General features: G+C 48.0%; 1 protein-coding gene across 1 annotated transcript in view; it reads left to right on the forward strand.

Annotated features, from left to right (window-relative positions):
- Positions 1-19,814, forward strand: part of LOC146869315 (complement C4-like) — a 529,345-nt gene extending 509,531 nt beyond the window's left edge. Inside the window, exons 40-42 of the mRNA XM_085634104.1 lie at positions 4,818-4,901; positions 11,477-11,609; positions 19,523-19,814. Coding sequence (XP_085490230.1) covers positions 4,818-4,901; positions 11,477-11,609; positions 19,523-19,664 — 359 coding nt within the window. The 3' untranslated portion in view covers positions 19,665-19,814. The remainder of the gene's footprint in view (positions 1-4,817; positions 4,902-11,476; positions 11,610-19,522) is intronic.
- The last annotated feature ends 3,660 nt before the right edge of the window (positions 19,815-23,474 follow it).

Raw genomic sequence — 23,474 nt, forward strand, 5'->3', positions numbered from 1 at the left:
TTCCCAGATTTAACATTATTGGTAGACCTGGGAATGGGTCAGAATGCTTCGCGCTGCCAGGGGAGGCGTAACAAGGCGAAATATCATTATTCTGCAGCACACATAGAAAGAGGAAATTACCTCGAAGGATTGTTTTTGTGCGGGAAGGCGCTCCTTCCTGCACAAAAACAATCCTGCTTACAATGCGTGGATTGGCGGCAGTCAGCACATTGTGAGCTAGCGCAGGGAAAGAGCCATATAATGTTAAATGCAGCGCTTTCCTGCCCTTTTCCTGTAGCTCAGCGCAGCACGGTGGCTTGCAGCACTGTGGGATTATTTTTCCAAATATGCCCCTTAGACCGGAGCCTCTGGAGTCCCTGTAATATGAATGACTGAGTGAGGTTCTGTTAAAGCCAGCTTTAGGGTCCGTGTGAGGATGCCCCTTAGACTGGAGCCTCTGGAGTCCCTGTAATATGAATGACTGAGTGAGGGTCTGTTAAAGCCATCTTTAGGGTCCGTGTGAGGATGCCCCTTAGACTGGAGCCTCTGGAGTCCCTGTAATATGAATGACTGAGTGAGGTTCTGTTAAAGCCAGCTTTAGGGTCCGTGTGAGGATGCCCCTTAGACTGGAGCCTCTGGAGTCCCTGTAATATGAATGACTGAGTGAGGGTCTGTTAAAGCCATCTTTAGGGTCCGTGTGAGGATGCCCCTTAGACTGGAGCCTCTGGAGTCCCTGTAATATGAATGACTGAGTGAGGGTCTGTTAAAGCCATCTTTAGGGTCCGTGTGAGGATGCCACTTAGACTGGAGCCTCTGGAGTCCCTGTAATATGAATGACTGAGTGAGGGTCTGTTAAAGCCATCTTTAGGGTCCGTGTGAGGATGCCACTTAGACTGGAGCCTCTGGAGTCCCTGTAATATGAATGACTGAGTGAGGGTCTGTTAAAGCCAGCTTTAGGGTCCGTGTGAGGATGCCCCTTAGACTGGAGCCTCTGGAGTCCCTGTAATATGAATGACTGAGTGAGGGTCTGTTAAAGCCATCCTTAGGGTCCGTGTGAGGATGCCCCTTAGACTGGAGCCTCTGGAGTCCCTGTAATATGAATGACTGAGTGAGGGTCTGTTAAAGCCAGCTTTAGGGTCCGTGTGAGGATGCCCCTTAGACTGGAGCCTCTGGAGTCCCTGTAATATGAATGACTGAGTGAGGGTCTGTTAAAGCCATCTTTAGGGTCCGTGTGAGGATGCCACTTAGACTGGAGCCTCTGGAGTCCCTGTAATATGAATGACTGAGTGAGGGTCTGTTAAAGCCATCTTTAGGGTCCGTGTGAGGATGCCCCTTAGACTGGAGCCTCTGGAGTCCCTGTAATATGAATGACTGAGTGAGGGTCTGTTAAAGCCATCCTTAGGGTCCGTGTGAGGATGCCCCTTAGACTGGAGCCTCTGGAGTCCCTGTAATATGAATGACTGAGTGAGGGTCTGTTAAAGCCAGCTTTAGGGTCCGTGTGAGGATGCCCCTTAGACTGGAGCCTCTGGAGTCCCTGTAATATGAATGACTGAGTGAGGGTCTGTTAAAGCCATCTTTAGGGTCCGTGTGAGGATGCCACTTAGACTGGAGCCTCTGGAGTCCCTGTAATATGAATGACTGAGTGAGGGTCTGTTAAAGTCAGCTTTAGGGTCCGTGTGAGGATGCCCCTTAGACTGGAGCCTCTGGAGTCCCTGTAATATGAATGACTGAGTGAGGGTCTGTTAAAGCCAGCTTTAGGGTCCGTGTGAGGATGCCCCTTAGACTGGAGCCTCTGGAGTCCCTGTAATATGAATGACTGACTGAGGGTCTGTTAAAGCCAGCTTTAGGGTCCGTGTGAGGATGCCCCTTAGACTGGAGCCTCTGGAGTCCCTGTAATATGAATGACTGAGTGAGGGTCTGTTAAAGCCATCTTTAGGGTCCGTGTGAGGATGCCCCTTAGACTGGAGCCTCTGGAGTCCCTGTAATATGAATGACTGAGTGAGGGTCTGTTAAAGCCATCTTTAGGGTCCGTGTGAGGATGCCCCTTAGACTGGAGCCTCTGGAGTCCCTGTAATATGAATGACTGAGTGAGGGTCTGTTAAAGCCATCTTTAGGGTCGTGTGAGGATGCCACTTAGACTGGAGCCTCTGGAGTCCCTGTAATATGAATGACTGAGTGAGGGTCTGTTAAAGCCAGCTTTAGGGTCCGTGTGAGGATGCCCCTTAGACTGGAGCCTCTGGAGTCCCTGTAATATGAATGACTGAGTGAGGGTCTGTTAAAGCCATCTTTAGGGTCCGTGTGAGGATGCCACTTAGACTGGAGCCTCTGGAGTCCCTGTAATATGAATGACTGAGTGAGGGTCTGTTAAAGCCAGCTTTAGGGTCCGTGTGAGGATGCCCCTTAGACTGGAGCCTCTGGAGTCCCTGTAATATGAATGACTGAGTGAGGGTCTGTTAAAGCCAGCTTTAGGGTCCGTGTGAGGATGCCCCTTAGACTGGAGCCTCTGGAGTCCCTGTAATATGAATGACTGAGTGAGGGTTTGTTAAAGCCAGCTTTAGGGTCCGTGTGAGGATGCCCCTTAGACTCGAGCCTCTGGAGTCCCTGTAATATGAATGACTGAATGAGGGTCTGTTAAAGCCAGCTTTAGGGTCCGTGTGAGGATGCCCCTTAGACTGGAGCCTCTGGAGTCCCTGTAATATGAATGACTGAGTGAGGGTCTGTTAAAGCCATCTTTAGGGTCCGTGTGAGGATGCCCCTTAGACTGGAGCCTCTGGAGTCCCTGTAATATGAATGACTGAGTGAGGGTCTGTTAAAGCCATCTTTAGGGTCCGTGTGAGGATGCCCCTTAGACTCGAGCCTCTGGAGTCCCTGTAATATGAATGACTGAGTGAGGGTCTGTTAAAGCCAGCTTTAGGGTCCGTGTGAGGATGCCCCTTAGACTGGAGCCTCTGGAGTCCCTGTAATATGAATGACTGAGTGAGGTTCTGTTAAAGCCAGCTTTAGGGTCCGTGTGAGGATGCCCCTTAGACTGGAGCCTCTGGAGTCCCTTTAATATGAATGACTGAGTGAGGGTCTGTTAAAGCCAGCTTTAGGGTCCGTGTGAGGATGCCCCTTAGACTGGAGCCTCTGGAGTCCCTGTAATATGAATGACTGAGTGAGGGTCTGTTAAAGCCAGCTTTAGGGTCCGTGTGAGGATGCCCCTTAGACTGGAGTCTCTGGAGTCCCTGTAATATGAATGACTGAGTGAGGGTCTGTTAAAGCCAGTTTTAGGGTCCGTGTGAGGATGCCCCTTAGACTGGATCCTCTGGAGTCCCTGTAATATGAATGACTGAGTGAGGGTCTGTTAAAGCCAGCTTTAGGGTCCGTGTGAGGATGCCCCTTAGACTCGAGCCTCTGGAGTCCCTGTAATATGAATGACTGAGTGAGGGTCTGTTAAAGCCAGCTTTAGGGTCCGTGTGAGGATGCCCCTTAGACTGGAGCCTCTGGAGTCCCTGTAATATGAATGACTGAGTGAGGGTCTGTTAAAGCCAGCTTTAGGGTCCGTGTGAGGATGCCCCTTAGACTGGAGCCTCTGGAGTCCCTGTAATAGGAATGACTGAGAGAGGGTCTGGTAAAGCCATCTTTAGGGTCCGTGTGCGGATGCCCCTTAGACTGGAGCCACTGGAGTCCCTGTAATATGAATGACTGAGTGAGGGTCTGTTAAAGCCATCTTTAGGGTCCGTGTGAGGATGCCCCTTAGACTGGAGCCTCTGGAGTCCCTGTAATATGAATGACTGAGTGAGGGTCTGTTAAAGCCATCTTTAGGGTCCGTGTGAGGATGCCCCTTAGACTGGAGCCTCTGGAGTCCCTGTAATATGAATGACTGAGTGAGGTTCTGTTAAAGCCAGCTTTAGGGTCTGTGTGAGGATGCCCCTTAGACTGGAGCCTCTGGAATCCCTGTAATATGAATGACTGAGTGAGGGTCTGTTAAAGCCAGTTTTAGGGTCTGTGTGAGGATGCCCCTTAGACTGGAGCCTCTGGAGTCCCTGTAATATGAATGACTGAGTGAGGGTCTGTTAAAGCCAGCTTTAGGGTCCGTGTGAGGATGCCCCTTAGACTGGAGCCTCTGGAGTCCCTGTAATATGAATGACTGAGTGAGGGTCTGTTAAAGCCAGCTTTAGGGTCCGTGTGAGGCTGAGGGGCTCAGGCCCTTACACAGAGGCTTTCAGCAGATTGTAAGACACTATAAAGGAGATTAAACGACCTTTGCTTGTCTGTAATGTGTATACATAACATATTGACTCCAAGCAGTGCTTAATTTGTAAAAGAAAGAGTGCTGGTGCCCGTAGTTCTGCGCAAAAGCCTGAATAGGATGTTAGTCCTATCTCCACCTCATGCCTCTTTACTCCACTGCCAGACACTGCTGCACCTTTATCTCATCCTTGCAGCTTCCTGCTTTCTCTCTTTGTGATGGTTTTTCCATACTTCTCTTCTTCCGTTTCTCTGATTTTGGTGGTTTTCCCTCTGTTGCTCTTAGTAAATGTCTGAGGTAGGAAAATAAGTGCTAGTCCCTAAAAATAGGTGCCAGTGTCCCCACCAGCAACCACTGGCTCAAATTAAGCACTGGTTACATGAATACACAGAGGGATGTATTGGGTGGATCCAGGAAGTGCTTGTAAGCTCCCAGGACTAATGCTCTTTCAGAGACCTGACGTGGGTGACTCTGTACCACAAACAGTCTTTCAGAGGCACCATCATATCATGACACCTCCTGGTTTTCTTGCAATGTTGAAATAAGTGAATTGTAATTGACCACGTCCCAAAGCCCATCTTTACTAACCCCAAAACTCTCCTTTCAGGATACAAAGTCAAGGTGGTGGAGTTTGCTGAGCTGAACAGTTTTGTGGTTTACAAGGCACAGATCCTCGAAGTCCTGCAACGTTGTATGTATCAAACGGCACAAGGCCTGCTGAAATGCCGGGGGGAAGGATAAGTGGGGGGGGGGCTTGGATCCAGGGTGGAAGGAAAGTTGCATAGTTTGGGGCTGATGGGAATACAGACTTGTAGAGTTTGCGTCTGAAGTTGGAGCATGTGGAGAGTTCTTGCTTTCTCTGGATATGAATGTCCCTATTCATATAATTATGCTCTCTGCCAGGGATTAATAGCTATTTATTCTATTGTATTTATTTGATATATTTTTGTCGCTACATACATTACACAAGTATTTGTAAAGCGCACGTTCACCCGTAGGTATCTTGGCGCTGAATAACAGATGTTTATTGTTACCCAACTCAATGGTACTCATTTTATCGACCTCAGATGGATGAAAGGCTGAGTGGACCCGCCAGGATTTGAACCTGTGACCATGAGGTCGAACACAGGCCCCTGCAGTGGAAGCATGAGTCCACTGAGCCACCAGACCCAGCCAGACTGTCATCTGAAAGGTTTTGGTGGGAAGAAGGCAGTCTAGAAACAAGTGATCCTAACATCATGAGTGAGAATGCTGGGGGCTGGACACCCGTCGACAACGAGTGGATTTCCAAACAGTAAATCCTCTGTGGGGTTGAGCTGGATGGATGGGGTTTTGGAAACAGTGGTGGCTTAAGAGTGCAGGAACCCCCTACTTAGTGGCTTATGTTTGGCAGGTTAGGTCTGCTGCAGGTTCAGACGCATTTGTTCGGCAGATATTTTTTGAAGATGTTATTTAGGTGAGCTTGAACCCACCGGTGCAGGTCTCAAGTGTGTTCGCTCTTTTATCGGTGGCAAGTGTAGAGTGTTCAGTGCAGGGGTCATGTGAGCTGCGTGACGCGGTCTTAAAGTGAGGCGTGCAGCATGATTTGTTGCCCTTCGCACACCCTCGATTCTTTTAACTAGTAGCCTAGTGTAGTCATCAGTACAGTGCCCCACACTGTTGGAGGGCCAGTGAGGGTAACATTCTTCCTCGTGTATATGGATGCTGGAAGACTCTTTTGACCACCCTTTGAAGGCCGTACATCAACTTCTCCTCTGAGTCAAGTGTGACCGCAGTTCAAGCACTGAAGCTCTTCCCAAGGTGGTCCAAGCCAATAAGAATAATGGACACGGGAGTCGGACCCTCACGCAGACTCCCTCACTGAGGCTGAGCTGGCTTCGCTGCACCCAGTCTTGCTCCTCGCTAGGTATGGTCACGTAACCCGTCCTGCAGCTTCGGGTGCAGCTGGGTATCATCAGCGAACATGTGAAAACCCGAGGTACGACTCAGTGATCTTGGAACGAGGAGCCTTGTATGCAATGAAAGGCAGGAAAAGTATGCATTCTCCTGGCATCCTGCTGGAGACGTGGCCATGGTGGAAAGGAAGGTGGCAATCTTTCCATGTATCGCCCTCTTTGGATTTCTACCTTAAGAGTGGAATGATTTAGCTATCAGTCACGACTCTTGAGAGCAGAGAGACAAAACTATTGACCTTTCTACTAACTTTTTGCATTTGGCAAGTGTATTTGAGGGAAGTCACAAATCTGATCCCATGACTCCACAAATAGCCCCTGAGGCTACCTGTGCAACACCTGTGACCACACAGCAAGCCACCTAGCAGAGAGGAGGGGGGGCTGGTCTCTGTGAAGACCCTCTCCCACCGGTGACCCTGCAGCCATCAGCAACCCTTCCCATCATGCCATGTTTTCATACAACTTTCGTTCAACTTTCTACACGGTGTTAAAAGCCTATGTATGTCACCCCCCTATGTCTTTATTGCAGTCACCTTCTCTGTATGCCTGCTGTAAACTGGTGAAGCCTTTGGTATAGACTGTATTTGCATAATGTGCTCCAGTGCTCTTCAGGGTCACATTCTTCTACAGAGAAGAGCCTCTGCATGAAAGGTGCCTCAGAAGAAGTCCAAGCTGGGCACTTATGCTCCGGGGACACAGGGCTCCAAAACAGAGTGTGAATCCAATGGGCAGCACCCATAGGGCCACCACCTCAGGCCTGTAACTGAGGGGACAGCACTTGTGTAGCACATTATAGGGAGATAACCCCCTCTAGTCACCTGATGCAGACTGTTTTCTGTCTCAAGCTCCTTGGCGAACTGAAGGCTGGGTGCAGAGGGTGGTTTTGCCTAAATCTGGATTCTGAGTTGTGCACAAACAAGGCAGAAAGCCATGAATTTACCCACAGAATTCCTGAAGATAGTACTGAAAAAGCAGGGTAAAATGTGCAGTAAGACGATGGCGTTAAGTCACATGTTACGCCTCATCCTGTGGGACTTTGAATTGAGAGGTCAAATGTCCAGGGGCGGGTTAGCGCGGCAAACCGGTGTGACCTCTGGTGTGACCTCTGGCGTGATGGTCCTAGTCCAAGTCCCTCTAACCTAAGGTCAAATGCCTGGTTTCCATAGTTTCTAATGGCCAATCATATCTTTCTATTCATAAAACAAAGCTGAACTTGCAGCATGAAAGTATCAACAAGACTAAACAATATGGCGGTAAACGTGTCATCTCGATTCACATATTAATGATACTCTCCATAACTAAAAAATAAAATAAAAAATGCTAGCTGCTACAGTGAGCGTCCATGACATTATGGCAACATCCCTGGCTGAACGCAATACATATGTCATCCTACATAGTAAGCACATATGATCCAAACATCCCTGTGCATGGCTAAGAATGTCACGCTTTCTAAAAAGAGATAAATGATGCTGAAATTAGGCATAGGATAGAAAATAGAACAGGCACACACGGCAGCCTTTACACCAGTACAACTGATGCAGCCGACACCGTCACACTTCCATAGACACCAATGACACCATCCATTTCCATGCTGCCATTTGGCAACTAATCCTCAGACTGTGACACTAAGAGCTTCTGTCGATTCCACAAACCCTCACAATGTATTTATTTATTTGAGAGGTTTTATATAGCGCTGGCTAGACCTAGAGGTATCAGAGCGCTTTACATGCGTAAGAAGATGGTAATGGTATAGAACAAAAATTTAACAGCATGGAATACCAACAAGTAAACTAAATAGAAACGTCCAGAATTTACACATATAAAATAGTTAGATAGATAGAGCGAGGGCTATATACATGTATAACATGAAAGTGGATTTTGTATAATGGTATGTGATGGAGAAGGGCAGGAAGGGCAGCAGGTATTAGGAAGTTAGATGTGAGAAAGGGGGAGGGAAGCAGAGGGGGAAGTTTTGGTGGGAGAGGGTGGAGTGGGAGGGGGATGGGAAGGACTATGAGAGGTAGTGGATAAGAGCAGTGAGGAAGGGAGAAAGCTGGGTGAGTGGAATGTAGAGGGAGGGGAGGGGGGACGAGAGAGACAATAGGAACGTGGGGGGGAACCAGAAAGGTGCAAGGGGTGAGGGAAAATTCAGGGTGCTGGCTAAGACCCTCAATATTTATTGAGGAGGTGGATTTTGAGGTCTTTTTTGAAGCTGATGTAGGAAGGGTTGCGTCGCAGGTCTTTGTGGAGGGAGTTCCAGATGTTTGGGGCATTACCAGAGAAGGAGCGGGATTGTGTGGATTTCTTTTTTAGTAGGGGTGGGACTAGGAGGAGAGCATTGGTGCTTGTCATGGGTCGTGTGCTGCCCACTTTGCAGAGTTTATTGATGAGGTATGGCTGTGTATTTTGATGGAGGTCTTTGTGAGTAATGCAAGCAGTTTTGTAGGTGGATCTGCCTTTGACGGGGAGCCATTTAAGGGATTTGAGGGCTGGGGAGATGTGGTCGAAGCGTTTGCAGTCAGTGATGAGCCTGGCTGCAAGGTTGAGCACAGATTTGAGTGGAGCAAGGTGGACCTTGGGATTTCGGGGTGGATGGCGTTACCATAATCAATACGTGAAAGTACCAGAGATTGAACTACTAATTTAAAGTCATCTGAAGGAACAAAGGTCTTAATTTTCTTTAGATGACGGAGAATGAAGAGGTCTCCTTTAGCCGAATTTTTGATGCGCACATTTAGAGTTAGGCTATTATCGATGGAGATACCAAGGGATTTTACTGAGTTGGACAGGGAGAGTGTGCAGTTGAGGGCATTAAGGTCGGGGATCCATGTTTGAATGGGGCGAGGGTTGTTTTTAGGGGAGATGAGAATGATTTTAGTTATTTTGGAGTTGAGTTTGAGATAATTTAATTGTAACCAGGATTGAATCTTAGAGAGGGTGTTGTTAAGGTGTAGGATGTCCGCGTGGGTTTTGATCTTATAGTAGAGTTGGGTACCATCGGCATAGAGGTGGTAGTTGATTCTCGTTTGTTTAAGAATGAATGTGAGGGGTTCCATAAACAGGTTAAAGAGAGAGCGAGAGAGAATGGATCCCTGGGGGACTCCCAGGGAGACCGGAGTGGGGTTTGATAAGCAATCGAGAATTTTAATTTGCTGTGTACGGTGCTGGAGATAGTAGACAAACGATTTATGGGCAGTACCATTGAGGCCGAAGCGATCTCTGAGAACATTTAAGAAGGGCTGAGGGGTTAACTGTGTGGAACGGAGCAGAGACATCAAGGAGGATAAGAAGGCAGGTCTCGCCATTGTCGAGGGAGTGGTGGATGTCATCGACAGTGTTAAGCATGGCAGTTTCAGTGCTGCAACCTTTCCTGAAGCCTGGCTGTAGGGGGTCCAGTAGGTGGATGTCATCGACAATGTTAAGCATGGATGGCAGTTTCGGTGCTGCAGCCTTTCCTGAAGCCTGGCTGTAGGGGGCCCAGTAGGTGGATGTCATCGACAGTGTTAAGCATGGCAGTTTCGGTGCTGCAGCCTTTCCTGAAGCCTGGCTGTAGGGGGTCCAGTAGGTGGATGTCATCGACAGTGTTAAGCATGGCAGTTTCGGTGCTGCAACCTTTCCTGAAGCCTGGCTGTAGGGGGTCCAGTAGGTGGATGTCATCGACAGTGTTAAGCATGGCAGTTTCGGTGCTGCAGCCTTTCCTGAAGCCTGGCTGTAGGGGGCCCAGTAGGTGGATGTCATCGACAGTGTTAAGCATGGCAGTTTCGGTGCTGCAACCTTTCCTGAAGCCTGACTGTAGGGGGTCCAGTAGGTTGAAGTTTTCGATGTGTTTATCTAATTGGAGCTGGACACACTTTGAGGGTTTTGGAAAGAACGGGGAGATTAGAGATGGGGCGGAGATTGTTAAGGTCATTGGGGTCGGCCGTAGGGTTTTTAAGAATGGGAGTGATTTGCCCAAGTTGAAGGGAAATATTGACGCAACCCATGGCAAGGGAGGTGTTGATGATAGAGGTCCAGGAGGGGGGCAATGATGTGCTTTAGGTCTTGGACAAGGTTAGCAGGGAGGGGGTCTTTAGTGCGGGAGGACGGTTTAAGTTTAGCAATGATGTTAAAGACAATAAAACATGACTCCATCCAAACAGCACGGTTGCTTCCCTACCCCTCCTGACACATGTGAGAGGGCACATTAGTCCCTTTCAAGCTTCTTCCTTTCATGCAAGTCCCGCCACGTTGCATGCGCATGAGGCCAAGAGTTGAAGGGGAGCAGTTTGAAAGCTTTGAGTGGCCATGCGATGCGCGCAACCTGTAAAGTGTGTCACAGTATGGTCGCAAAGGTATCTTTAGCCTCTAGCTTCCTGCAGCTATTTTGCTATTTCTCTCTTTCTTCAAATCCATTTGAAGTCAAATGATTCATGATGTAGTAATTCTGCGTAGTAGACAATATTTTGGGCGGTCCATATGGACGTTGGTTCACCAAAATGCCTGGTACAGCGGCAGTGAGATCACATTCCTTAAGATTGAGCCCCAGTCTCGCCCTTTGCCCATCGCTAGCCTCTTACTTGAAGGCATGAAGGGAATACTACAAAGAGTAATTATAGTTAATTGATTTATCCTGATCTTCATTCCTGTGGCTGCCTACATGCCCCCTGAGACCATGGGTAGCAGGGGCAGTGCCAGGGATAGCAAAGGGACAGCCAGGAGCAGCGGCTGAACGGCCTGATTATGTTTATTCAAAACTCGCTTTCATGGTTTCGTGGTACCAGAATATCATCGTCAGAATGTCTTCTGCCATCACTATTGTGTTGTTAACATAGTTTACAAATATAGTACCCCCATGAAGCTAATAAGAGGAATTGTACATCCAATGGAATGATATTTAAGTAAACTATAATTAGAGCACAAGATTTATGTTCGACAATATGTGTGTATATGATATTTTGACATCCATCCATTGAGATCTGTATTTGAGGTAGGAAAAATGCTTTTCTGTATAACATTTTGGTAATTGTTACCCGCAAAGCCGGATGGGATACTTGGTATACTTACTTCATGTGAATCAACCATACAAAAATTGTATTTTTGAATACAAACTAATGAAGATTCTGTTATCCATTCTTTCTCCCTCTCTCTCTCCCTCTCTCTCTCTCTCTCCCCCTCCCCATCCCTCTGTTTCTCTCTCTCCCTCTTTATCTATCTCTCTCTTTCTCTCCCTTCCTCCCTCTCTCTCTCGCCCTCTCTCTCCCCACTCTCTCTGTCTCTCTCTCTCCCTCTCTCTCTTCCTCTCTCTCTCTCTCTCTGCCCTCTCACCATCGTGCAGCCAAGGATGAAAAGATTAAGGCGGGACATTTCCGAAATTTCATTCAGCGCAAAGCATGCCGGATGGAGCTGAAGAATGGAAAGGAGTACCTTTTGATGGGCCAGGATGGGGACACAAACGACACTGATGGAGAGTGAGTGACAGCTTAGAGACACACATATCCCCTCCCCCGTCTCTCAGTCTCTCCTCTCTCAACTGTCTTAACCCATGGAAATAATTTAGTGTATCAAGCCATTACAGTTGAGCTATAATTTAACTATCAGGATCATTTGTGGAAAGAAAAGGTATAACATCCTTACAGTGTTTCTTCCCATTATCCTTGCCTGAAGCAAATCTATAAATCAAAATATAATACCCAGAAGTAGCTCCTTACCTCTTGCTGGTGTTACTTCCAGATTGAGTGCCGTACCGAATACTTAGTATAAGATTAAGATTATTAGCTGGGAAACAATATTTACAGAACTGAGCTGCTTAAGTGTCACTTAGGTGCAAAAAATGTTGGATTTGTGTATTTAAATTTAAAATTCTGATTTCACAGAATCAGGAATTGTGCATTTTTCCAAACAAAAATGTATGCATGTAGGGAGAGTTAAATGGAGCAATGGAATGACATGTTTTGGGATGCCCATTCAACCTCTGGAGAACACCAACACATTCAGATCTTTTTTGTCACCCACAAATGTTAACCATCATGAATTCCACTCTAGAGGCACACAGAAAACTGCCATATTAGTCAGGGTCCTTCCTTGTGTTATGTTATGATATGTTATGTTAAAATGAATTTATATAGCGCACGTACACCCGGAGGTTTCATGGCGCTTAATTGTCATGATAGAGCGCGGCGGACAAATTAATTGCAAGATAGTGCAAACAGCTGTGTTTTCAAGGCCTTTCTGAAGCTCAGAAGATTGTTTAGCATACGGATTTCAAGAGGTAGCGAGTTCCATAGGCCAGGTGCAAGGTACGAGAATCTGCACCCTCCCTGGCGTTTCCGTTTAATGGTTGGAGTAGCAAGTAGCATGAGGTTGCCAGACCGTAGAGAGCGTCGTGGTATGTGTTTTATGATCAAGTTGCTGAGAAATGTAGGGCTCTTGCAATGTAGAGATTTGAAGAGGAGGCAGCCAATCTTGAAGGCTGCCCGTTGAGCAACAGGGAGCCAGTGTAGTTTAGCCAGAAGGGGGCTGGCGGAATGCCATTTAGGTTGCTTGAATATCAATCTAGCTGCCTGGTTCTGTATCATTTGAAGACGTTTAAGCAGAAACAAGGGTAGGCCAAAGTAGATAGAATTACTAAAATCAAGACGCGAAAGTACAAGAGAGATTACCGCCTGAATGAGAGCCGAGGGGGTGAGAAGGTGAGCGATTTTTTTGAGTTTCCGCAACTGAAAAACACATGAGGAAACTACGGACCCCACTTGTCCCCTGAGCGAAAGGTCGGCCTTCAAAATCACTCCAAGGCTTTTTACAGAGGGAGAGGGAGAGGGAGGTGATCCGAGATTGTTGGGCCAAAATTGAGGGCCCCACATGGTTGCGCTAGTGCCTGGCAAGATTAGCTCAGTCTTGCCAGGGTTAAGTTTGAGGTGGTTAAGATTCATCCAGCGCTGAATGTGTAGCATGGTAGCTTTGAAGTCAGAGGCTGAGTTAGGCCCATCTAGTGTAAAAATAAGCTGGAGGTCATCTGCGTAGTTAAAAGTTGTGACCTTCATCTTTTTTAAGGAACTAATGAGGGGTCTGAGGTAGAGATTGAATAAAAGGGGGGAGAGTGACGAACCCTGAGGCACTCCACAAGAGGTAGCCATCTTGGAGGCGGTGAAAGTGCCAAGTCAAACTGCCTGCGATCTGTCTTGAAGAAAGGATTTGATCCAATTGTAAGCCGAGCCTTGGATGCCTGCTTGTTTGACACGGGATAACAAGATATGGTGATCCACCGTGTCAAACGCAGCCGACAGATCTAAGAGGACAAGGGCCTGGTGAATGCCCTTATCCGCATTTGCTCGCAGGGTGTCCAGCACGGTGAGGATGACTGTCTCCGTGGAGTGTGTGGGGCGGAACCCGGCTTGATTCGGTTCCAGGTACTCGGATTGTTCAATGAAGTTCGAAAGAGACTTAGTGACGTGGGCCTCAATAGAGTTTGCTAAAAAGGGAAGCAAGGAGATCGGGCGATAGTTGGAATGATTCAGGGGACAGCCCCTGGTTTTTTTAATAGTGGAACCACTATCGCATTCTTGAAGGCAGATGGAACCTTACCTTGGGTGAGGGATTCGTTTAAGAAGGGGAGTACAACATGAGGAAGGACAGCAGTCGTCAGGTGACCCAGACTTAACTCGGACCAATAGTTCAGAGAAGAGCTGAGGACATAGAGTCGGAAAATGGTCCAGAGTAGCAGCGTTAGTCATGACCAGGTCAGTGTGGTCAGAGCAGCATGTAGCGGGAACACTGGCTTTTATTGTGGAGATCTTGTCCAAAAAAAATGAGTTCAAAGAACTACAAAACTCCTGAGTAGATGGCTGTTCAGGGTGAATTCTATCGGAATTACACAGATCATTGATAATGGAGAAGATCTCCTTAGATTTATTTTGAGCATTAAGAATTATGGCGGAGAAGTGTGCGGCTTTGGCTTCGCGAATAGTCTTTTTGTAGTCATTGCGGGCTGTGGAGACCTGTAATTTATCCTCCAAAGTATAGTGCGATCTCCATTTTGTGAGAGGGACCAGAGCCAATGAGGCCTTTTGCTTGACACTGATACCTGGTGTCTATCCTGGGAGAAGACACTCTTCCCTGAATCTTGCTATGTGTCTCTGAAAACACGCAAACATCAGCAGCTCACCTTACAGAGGACGTCACCTTTTACATTCACAGGTAGAGGCATCTCTGGATCTTGCTCACAGGTAAAGCACTGACTGGGGCAAAGACTGATATACTAGCACTTTGCTCCAGGTTTGCTTCACAAAAGTGACACAAACCAGTGCATAGTGTTGAATTGGGATTTACTTTCTAGCATAAATCTTGCATCATGCTGGAAAGTAATCTTGAAGTAACACTAAGTAGCTCTATGCCCTGCATTGTTTGGGTAGACCAGGGACGGTACATGGGCTTTCCCAAGGAACCACCCGTGGGTCATGACACGGAGCCCAATGCACTAAAAAGGTAACAAGGGCTTTGCGCCAAAAGTGAATGCCTCCTTGAGGCAGGTTGGTCTTTTCTCCAAACCTTTCCAGCTTTCTATGTGTGCTGTACTGTAAAGGCCATGCACATGTGGAACAGATTTACACTATGTCTACGCATTGTATTCTGGACTTGAAGATTATCATTCCAGTACAAAGCCCATGCTAGACATCACACACTCGCAGCCTCGCACCATGAATGTGAATGGTCTTAAGTGTGCTCAGTGATGCTCCACCAGGAGCATTTTTGTGGGGCCTCATACCAGAGGTGTCCACTCTACCATGACCCATTGGCACAGTAACTGTCTGCCTTCTAGATCTAAAGGTTGTATTTATTTTCTTGACCAGGGCCAAGGCATCGTTGAACTGTTCATCGTTCCAGGCTAAGGCCTCCTGGTCAGCGACTGTCGTCATTACAGGTGCAGAGGCTCCACCTCCCCCCTCTTTCTCATAATATAATAAATGTTTGTCAGATTGAGCAAAGGGCAGACTAACAGACACTCACCATGTCAGGGTCAGACATTTGCACTAATAGGTGCTGGCAGCCAGTGCCAAGGTTTGAGGGCAGTGACTTCATCAGCCTAGGAAAGCTCTAAGAGGAACCTCCCTTCTCACAGCGAGGGGTAGCGTCATGGATAGAGTCACTGATTTAAGCCCTCAATGGCCCAGGACTGTCTGTCTGACAGGGGTGATGCTTCACATCACACTTCACTAATCAGCCAGAGTATGAGGTGGGATCCACAAGTCTCAATGATTCCACCCCTCTCTGTGGATTAGAGAAGATGCCAGTCTCATTGGCTAACGCTTAACAAGGGGTAGCCAATGAGAGGAGGTGGGGGGATCTTCTGCTTCCAGCCTCCCTCCTGAAGCTTGCAGCTCCTTCCCGAGCCATTGTGCTTCTCCCTCCCTCACCCGCTGATTCTGCCATCACCGCCGTGGCTCAGTAGGCACCTTAATAGAAATTTGGGTGCTTGTGTTTATGTATGGATGTATGTGTACTACCATATGTGTGCTTGTGAAAAGGTGTTTGCGTGCTGGTGAATAGATGGGTCTGCATGTGTGTGGGCATCTGTGGTTGTGAAAGGATGGGTATAAATTGTGTCCATGGATGGTGGTCCTGAGTGGGCACATGTGTCTCTGACCCATTACTTCTCCAGGTTACCAGATGCCACTAAATGCTGGTAATATTAGCATCAATAGAGTCTAAACCAATTATAACTTTTTCTTAAGAAACCTTTGTGAATTCATCAAGACTGAGGACCAGGGCACATGTTTAGCTGTGTGATTCTGTGCAAACACACTCAGAACCACTGTCCTTACGTTTGGTGTCTGCATTTCAGTTGCTAGCAATAAAAGCGAATACCTCAGCCCTTTCTTCTCTATTGAACACTCTGGCGTGTTACAAGTGCATGTGATAGAGCGGAGCATAGACATCTCTCGACAGATAGGGAAAGTAAAACATAACAACCTAAGTGTGAGAAGTTGGCCTGGTATATGATGCTCACTAGTTAAAGTGATCACCTTGTACCATGCCAAGCAACCCTTATGGTGTGGTTGTAAGTCAACCTTTTCGGACTAGCTGCCCTAGTGGTAGCGTAGGCTAAGCAGTCTTTGAGGCTAAACTCGTGAAGCGTGTTAAGCCAGCTGTTTTACCAAATGCAACCCCCTTTTATATCCATGAAAGGACACCACACAGATATATATTCAAAATATATATGTATTTATTTCTCAAAGTAACCCCTAGTCTCTTTATGAGCACAGGAGCACAATCGTCAAACAAGATTACAGTAGAATACACAGAAGTTGCACTTTATATGGATAGGCCCTGGTGGCCACTCGAACCATATACTAAAATAGTGGTATAAGTACCACGAACAGAAAAGGGAAAAGGCCTAGGGCCTCTAGAATCGCTGGGCCTACAAGGAGCTAACGTCAGTTAGTGACCAGGAGGTCCACGGGTGGCGGGTGCAGAGCAAATAGTCACACGCGTGCTCCCATAGGTTTCAATGGGTGCGTAAAAAGTACAAAGTTACTGCAAAGAGGATCTTCCGGATGGACTAGGAACTCAAGATTTGGAACACAGGCACTAGAGATGTAATACTACACTTGGGCACAGGTGTGCCAGCTTTACCTCACCCACAGGAAGCGGGTGCATAGGCCTCGAAGTGCGTCGGGTTTCTTCTATCTGTCCCGTGGAGCCTGAAGACAAAGATGCTGCAGGCGACCGGCCCGGAGGAGATGCAGTGGATCCAAGAGTGGATCGGAGATGTTGAAGACCTGTAAGCAGAGGGGACAGTGTTCACAGTCACTAGCCAGTGACCAGCGTGGCACCAGGTGGGTACCAAGCAATGTCGGGTGCAAACAGGAAGAAAGGTGTAGCTTGTCTCTGCAGCCACGTGGTCACTGTAGGTCGACGACGTCCAGGAGTCGGTTCACGAGCTGTCCCACGCAGGCTCTCACTGTCGGCGGTGTCGGCGACTTGATCGAAGCAAACAAGCCTTGGCAAAAGCAATTGTTGTAGGAGATGAAATAAGCTGATGGTTCTGACCAGCAAGGTCAGAAGGACTGCTCCTTTGGAGGGGAGCAAGGGCCAGTCTGGAGCAACCAGACCAACGGTGTATTTCTTGAAGTTCGTCGCCAAGATGGCTACTAGCCAGCGGGCCAGCAACCGGTTAGGCGCGTCGAGTGGCAAAATGCAGAAGGGCCCCACGCAGATCGTGGAAATGCTGGAGGGCTCACCTTTGGTGCAGATGCTGCTCGGGTGTTGGGCTTCTCAGATCCCAAAGCACAACTTGGAGGGAGCCTCGGTTGTTGCACTTGTCAGCTTGTCGTAGTCGTTCCAAGATGGCTGGCTCCACGTGTCTCGGTGCCTCCACGGGTCTCCTCTTTTCAGGGACTGTGGATCGGGCGGTGAGAGGTCTGGAGGTCCAGGTCTTGTCAGTCTCTGGGCTCGGGCTCCGGCGGGAGGCGGCGGCAAAGCAGACGTTGATTCGCTGGATGGTGCTTGCGTTAGCAAGGTGGTCACTCCCTGACCACAGGGGAGATTGGCTTCAGTCCTCTGTGCAGCAGAGCGTCGAAGTTCCCGTCTTCTTCTTAGTGTTAAGTTGATTCCAGGATGTCTGAAGTCTTAGGACACAGCTCCTACCTTTAAGCGGATTCTAGGGGCCGGACTACCTGCTAGGTCCCTCCCTATGGGTGGGACCAGGAAGGGGGGTGGTTACACCCCCAATCCTTTGTCCAGCTCGCCCCAGGCCCGGGACTGGTGTGCCCCAGGACCGGTTTGAACTGGCATATGCACCGAGGCTCCTTGTGAGCCACAGGCATGTCTGGTTTCTTTCAAGCCCTACCTGACCAATACACAAAATCCTGTCTGGGGTGGTGCACGCACCTCCCCTGGCAGGAAACCCTTTGTCCACACCTCCCAAGCTGGAAGGACTCCCAGCAGCAGGAGGGCAGACTTGTGTCTGGTGGCAGCATCCATTTTGTGGAGCTGAGGCTATGTCTGATTTTACCCGGGTTTCAGGTACTGTACATGTCGTGTCCCTCTAGAAGGGTGGAATGCTAACCCCGTCACCAGAATTGGCGAGGGGTTAGTATTCCAATTCGTATGACACCTTACTCGACATGTTTTGATAAAGCCAAACCAAAGATAGCATTTAACCGCGAGGTTCATAATGCACTTAAGAGTATATGGTATGACGATATCTGGAAACAGTAGAAGGAAGTTGTTCCGACCACTGCAGACAGGCTCAGCTCATGCTAGAGCACCATCTCACATGGAACCAAGCACTCTGCCTTCAGGATTGTTAAGGCCTGCCATAGGAGTGACTTATAGGTTACCAGGTGTCCCACTTAAGGTTAGGTATAGGTATACTACACCTAAGTAAGAGGTGATTACACCAACTTACCCCAGCTGAGTGATCAGCCAGTTGTGTCAAATTGTTAGGCCAAGCCTGGGGTGGCATAATACATGCTGCAGCCCCTGGCAGGCCTTGGGTACACCAATGCCCTGGGTACCTAGTGTACACTGGTACAGGGGCTGACAGGGTGATCCACTTCCAATTGGTTATGCACCTAGGGTGCATAGTTTTAATTTAGTAGAGAGAACAGCAGGCTGGGGGTCTGATTGGCAGGCCCACAGCCTCAATATGTCAAAAACCAGTGAAGCAAAAAGCAAAAATGTGGGGTGACCATAGGATAGCAGACCCTACTCTCCTACACTAAGCCAGTTTGACCTGCTGGTAATATGTGCAGTAATATATATCAGGATATCATGGGAAAAATATTGTGAGACAAAAATATTGCTGGAAAATTATCAAGTACCAAAATCTGTGACGATAAATATATATAGGTCAATATAGGCTTATTATACTGAAATGCATATGTAGGTAACTTGGCAATAATTAGCTTCACACCACCTAGATGTGGAGTTAAGAATGGTAAATCTATACTTATCTATATTTAACTTCACTACATTTTGGTTCTTGATGTTTAGGCCACAGTATGTTTGCATCACACTATTTCTATCCTCAATATTCTGACACACAACCATGTGCAACTGTGGGACAGTATAGTGTGTTTTACATCAGATTTGCAGTCATATAAAGATTAACCTTACTTGGTTCATCCCTACACATAGACATGGTATAATCCAAAACAAAATTTCAACAGCAGCTCATCACTGGGTGTCGTATCATCTCTGAAGAGTTTCCCTCCTGCCTACAGCTCTGCCACTTTTGTTGCCCTTACACTTCCTGTAAGGTTCTCCCAAGCCCTCTTGCACTCTCCATTTGAAACCCCAACCCACTTTTAATCCCATTATTTTCAAATCATATTCATATGTAATGCTTCCTTTTGTCTCTTTCTCGCTTCTTCCCTAATAGGCTGCAGTACTTGCTTGAGTCCAACTCCTGGATCGAGGAGCTTGCGACCGAAGGGAACTGCAGAGCCTCCATCCACCGTAGCAAGTGCCGGAAGATGCAGAAGTTCATGGAGGACTATCGGAACAATGGCTGCATGGTCTAGGGAGCCAGTACAGGGCTCCCGGAACAAGACCGTATAACCTTTACTTTTTGGCACAAGTCGTGTCCACTACAACTCTATTGATCTTTTCGTGAAAAGTAGATGGTATCTATTTTATGCATAGGCAGTTTTAATAAACAGAAGTAGATTTTGCTTTTTCTGTTTCTACGGTTACTGGAATGTGTCATTTCTTGATTTTCCTGTGTAAGACAGTGTTATTTGTGTGATAGTCACATGCTAGTCAGTACTTGAATCTGGCACAGCAGAGGGTCTAAAGGAAACTCTAGAAAGGAGGCAAACCTTGGTATGGTGTCAAGTAGATATCATAAATGCAGCTAGATGGTACTTCCTTCAGTGCGTTGCATGTGGAGGTGGGTCAGAAGAAGATGCCTACTGAGTTGTCTAAGTGTGAGTTATTTTCATGTCTGTTACAGAGCAACTCAGGCCATTGTTTGCTCCTTAGATCCAGATGCAGCCTCTACCCAAGTCCAATCCCCTGCTTCACCCTGCCACCTCCCTCCAGCTGGACACAGGTTGACAATTTCAGGGCACAAGTGGACTTCAGTATGGCAGTGCAAGCACCAACATGCCCCTGCTCCAATTGGCAGCCCTTGGTAAACTCAGATTTGTCATTGATCCCTGGGGACCTGCAGAATTCCCAGATTTCCCATCCTCACTGCTGTGTGTGTAAATAACAGTGCAAACAGAATCCTCAGGATTCCTTGGGACCAGTGACCCAAAAACACAAAGATAATCCTGAGGTTTAGCTTTGTGCCTTGGCCTGCAGGTTATGTTATGTTATGAGGATTTATAGAGGGCACGGCTACCCAAAGGCTTCCCAGCGCTAGGTATGAGACATGGTGAAGCCAGGGAGGAAGGAGGTTAGTCGCATTTGTTAAACAGTCAAGTTTTCAGTTTTTTTCTGAAGGTTGCGTCCGAGGCTGTGAATCTGATCTCCCAGGTATGAATCTACTTGTCTTCCACTCTTGTGGTCTCAGGGAATTCACAGGTGTTCTCTCCCACCTACATGCTCGACACGCCAGCTCAGGATGCCCTGAGGTGAATTCTTGAAGATTCCTTGAGCCCCGGAGCTGTAGAGATGCAGTTCTACTTATGTTATAGCTAGCAGGCCCCCGCTATTCTTCTACCCCTCCAAGTTTTGATAAAATCGGGCACTCACCCTTGGCAGGTGACTGGTTGGATGTTGGCGGGGCAGAAGTAGGGATAATGACAATCCGAGAGGCCTTTGCCTTGTAATTGGCAAATGGCAGCAGGAGGTGAAATATTGGCATATAGCGGGCCAGTCACCAAAGTTTATAAATAGATTTACGTACAGACCTTCCAGCTTTACTCTCAGAATCCTGGAGTTTTGTATAAAAAAAAAGGGACTAGTCACAATATTTTCGGGGTGAGTTATTAATATTGATGCCAATGAAGATCTACTTGCACTATTTTGTCAAGAAAACATGGGCCGAAATTTTCTAACACTATGCCGAGTTTTGTGGTGGTATATCCCTGCTTCCGTTCCCAGCAAAAATCATCGAGAAGATAGTCAACATCCAGCTCACCCGTCACCTCGAAGACAACAACATCCTGGACCCCTCCCAGTCAGGATTCCGCAGCAACCACAGCACCGAGACCGCCCTCATCGCCGCCACAGACGACATCAGGACCCTGCTGGACAACGGTGAGACGGTTGCCCTCATCCTCCTGGACCTCTCCGCCGCCTTCGACACAGTCTGCCACCTCACACTACGCACGCGTCTCCACGACGCAGGGATCCGTAACAAGGCCCTGGACTGGACCACCTCCTTCCTCTCCGACAGAACGCAGAGAGTCCACCTCCCCCCGTTCCGAGGCCTCCAAGATCATCTGTGGCGTCCCTCAAGGATCCTTCCTCAGCCCAACACTGTTCAACGTCTACATGGCACCTCTAGCACGCATCGCCCGACAGCACAACCTCAACATAATCTCATACGCCGACGACACTCAGCTGATCCTCTCCCTCACAAAGGACCCCCTCACCGCCAAATCCAACCTCCACCAGGGAATGAAGGCCGTCGCCGACTGGATGGAGGACAGCCGCCTCAAACTGAACACAGACAAGACGGAAATCCTCATCCTCGGATCCAACCCCTCCGCATGGGACAACTCTTGGTGGCCCACTTCACTGGGGTCCCCCCCGGCCCCCACCGACCACGCACGCAACCTGGAGTCATCCTCGACTTGAAACTCTCCATGACCAAACAAGTCAACGCAGTCTCCTCCACCTGCTTCAACACCCTCTGCATGCTCCGCAAGATCTACAGATGGATTCCGACCAGCACGAGGAAAACAGTCACCCAGGCCCTAGTCAGCAGCAGATTCGACTACGGAAACGCCCTTTACGCCGGAGCCCCGTCCAAGCTCATCAGCAGACTACAGAGAATCCAGAATGCCTCCGCACGCCTGATCCTCGACGTCCCGCGCCACGACCACATCACCCCCCACCTGAGGAACCTAAACTGGCTCCCCGTCGACAAAAGAATCTCCTTCAAACTCCTGATCCACGCACACAAAGCACTCCACAAAACCGGCCCAGCCTATCTCAACAGTGGACTCTCCTTCTACGTACCCAACAGGAACCTCCGCTCCGCTGACCACGCCCTGGCCACGGTCCCACGCATCCGGAGAACCACTACCGGAGGAAGGTCCTTCTCCCATCGCGCCGCCAAGACCTGGAACGCCCTCCCCCTCGACCTGCGACAAACCGAAGACCTGCTGTCTTTCAGGAGACAACTCAAGACCTGGCTCTTCGACCAGCAACCGCACCTCCCCCCCCCCACCCCCTTCCAGCGCCTTGAAACCCTACAGGGTATGTAGTGCGCTTTACAAATTATGTGATCGATTGATTGATTTACTGTCCTACACAAATCAGGATTTGCATTTGAAAGTAAAGCAAAGTAGCGCTATTTGCAACTTTACAATACTTTGCATCATGGGCATTCACATGCAACCACACTTGGTTATGGCTCAAACCCCTATAAACTAACAGCTGCAGACAAGGATTTAATCCAAAACCTTACGCCTCCTTGAGGCAGTAGCAACTGGGTAGTAAGCTTTAAAACGCTCCACATGTTTCTAGCTTCACAAGTACACTACACTGTACGGCACACATACAAAGAAGGAAATGTATTGAACCATATTTTTTGTACTGGAAGGTTCCCCTTCCAGGAAAAAAACAATGCTTGATAGAACGCACACATCTTTGCAGTATAGTGCAGGGGTATGTTTGGTGGTGCAATACAGTCTAGAGTGCACCAGAGGAAACAATTCTGTCCTTTTCACGTTCTCTCAGTTTCACACAACTCAGTGCAGCAATTTTGTTTGCTGTGCTGCATTGCATGAAAAATGCATTGGTTGCACTACATTTGTACCGGTTTAATACCCAAATATAGCAATAAGCAACAGAAAGGTCACCAGTCAAGCTTTGCAAAGGGCCTTACACTGCGCTGCAACATGTGTTGCTGCATTTCTAGTAACATTTGAATCACACGAGCCAGAAACAATTTTTTTGTTAAAAATCTGCAGATTATGTGGCAGATGATGGATTATGTGGTAAATGTGGCAAATCTATAATTATGCAAAAATCGCCGCGCTGCACAATTGCATAATTCCACTGCCCTGCTTATGGCTCAGTCAGCATTCAGGCACCCTGAGTTGAGGAACCTCTGCCAACCCCACACCAACCTTCAAACAACACCCCGCTGATCATTAGATCCCACAAGACGTCCCTAAAATACCCTAACCTTCCTTGAGACATTCTCAGCAGGT

This window comes from Triturus cristatus, chromosome 1_1 (assembly GCF_964204655.1).
Source record: "Triturus cristatus chromosome 1_1, aTriCri1.1, whole genome shotgun sequence".
Taxonomy (NCBI): domain Eukaryota; kingdom Metazoa; phylum Chordata; class Amphibia; order Caudata; family Salamandridae; genus Triturus; species Triturus cristatus.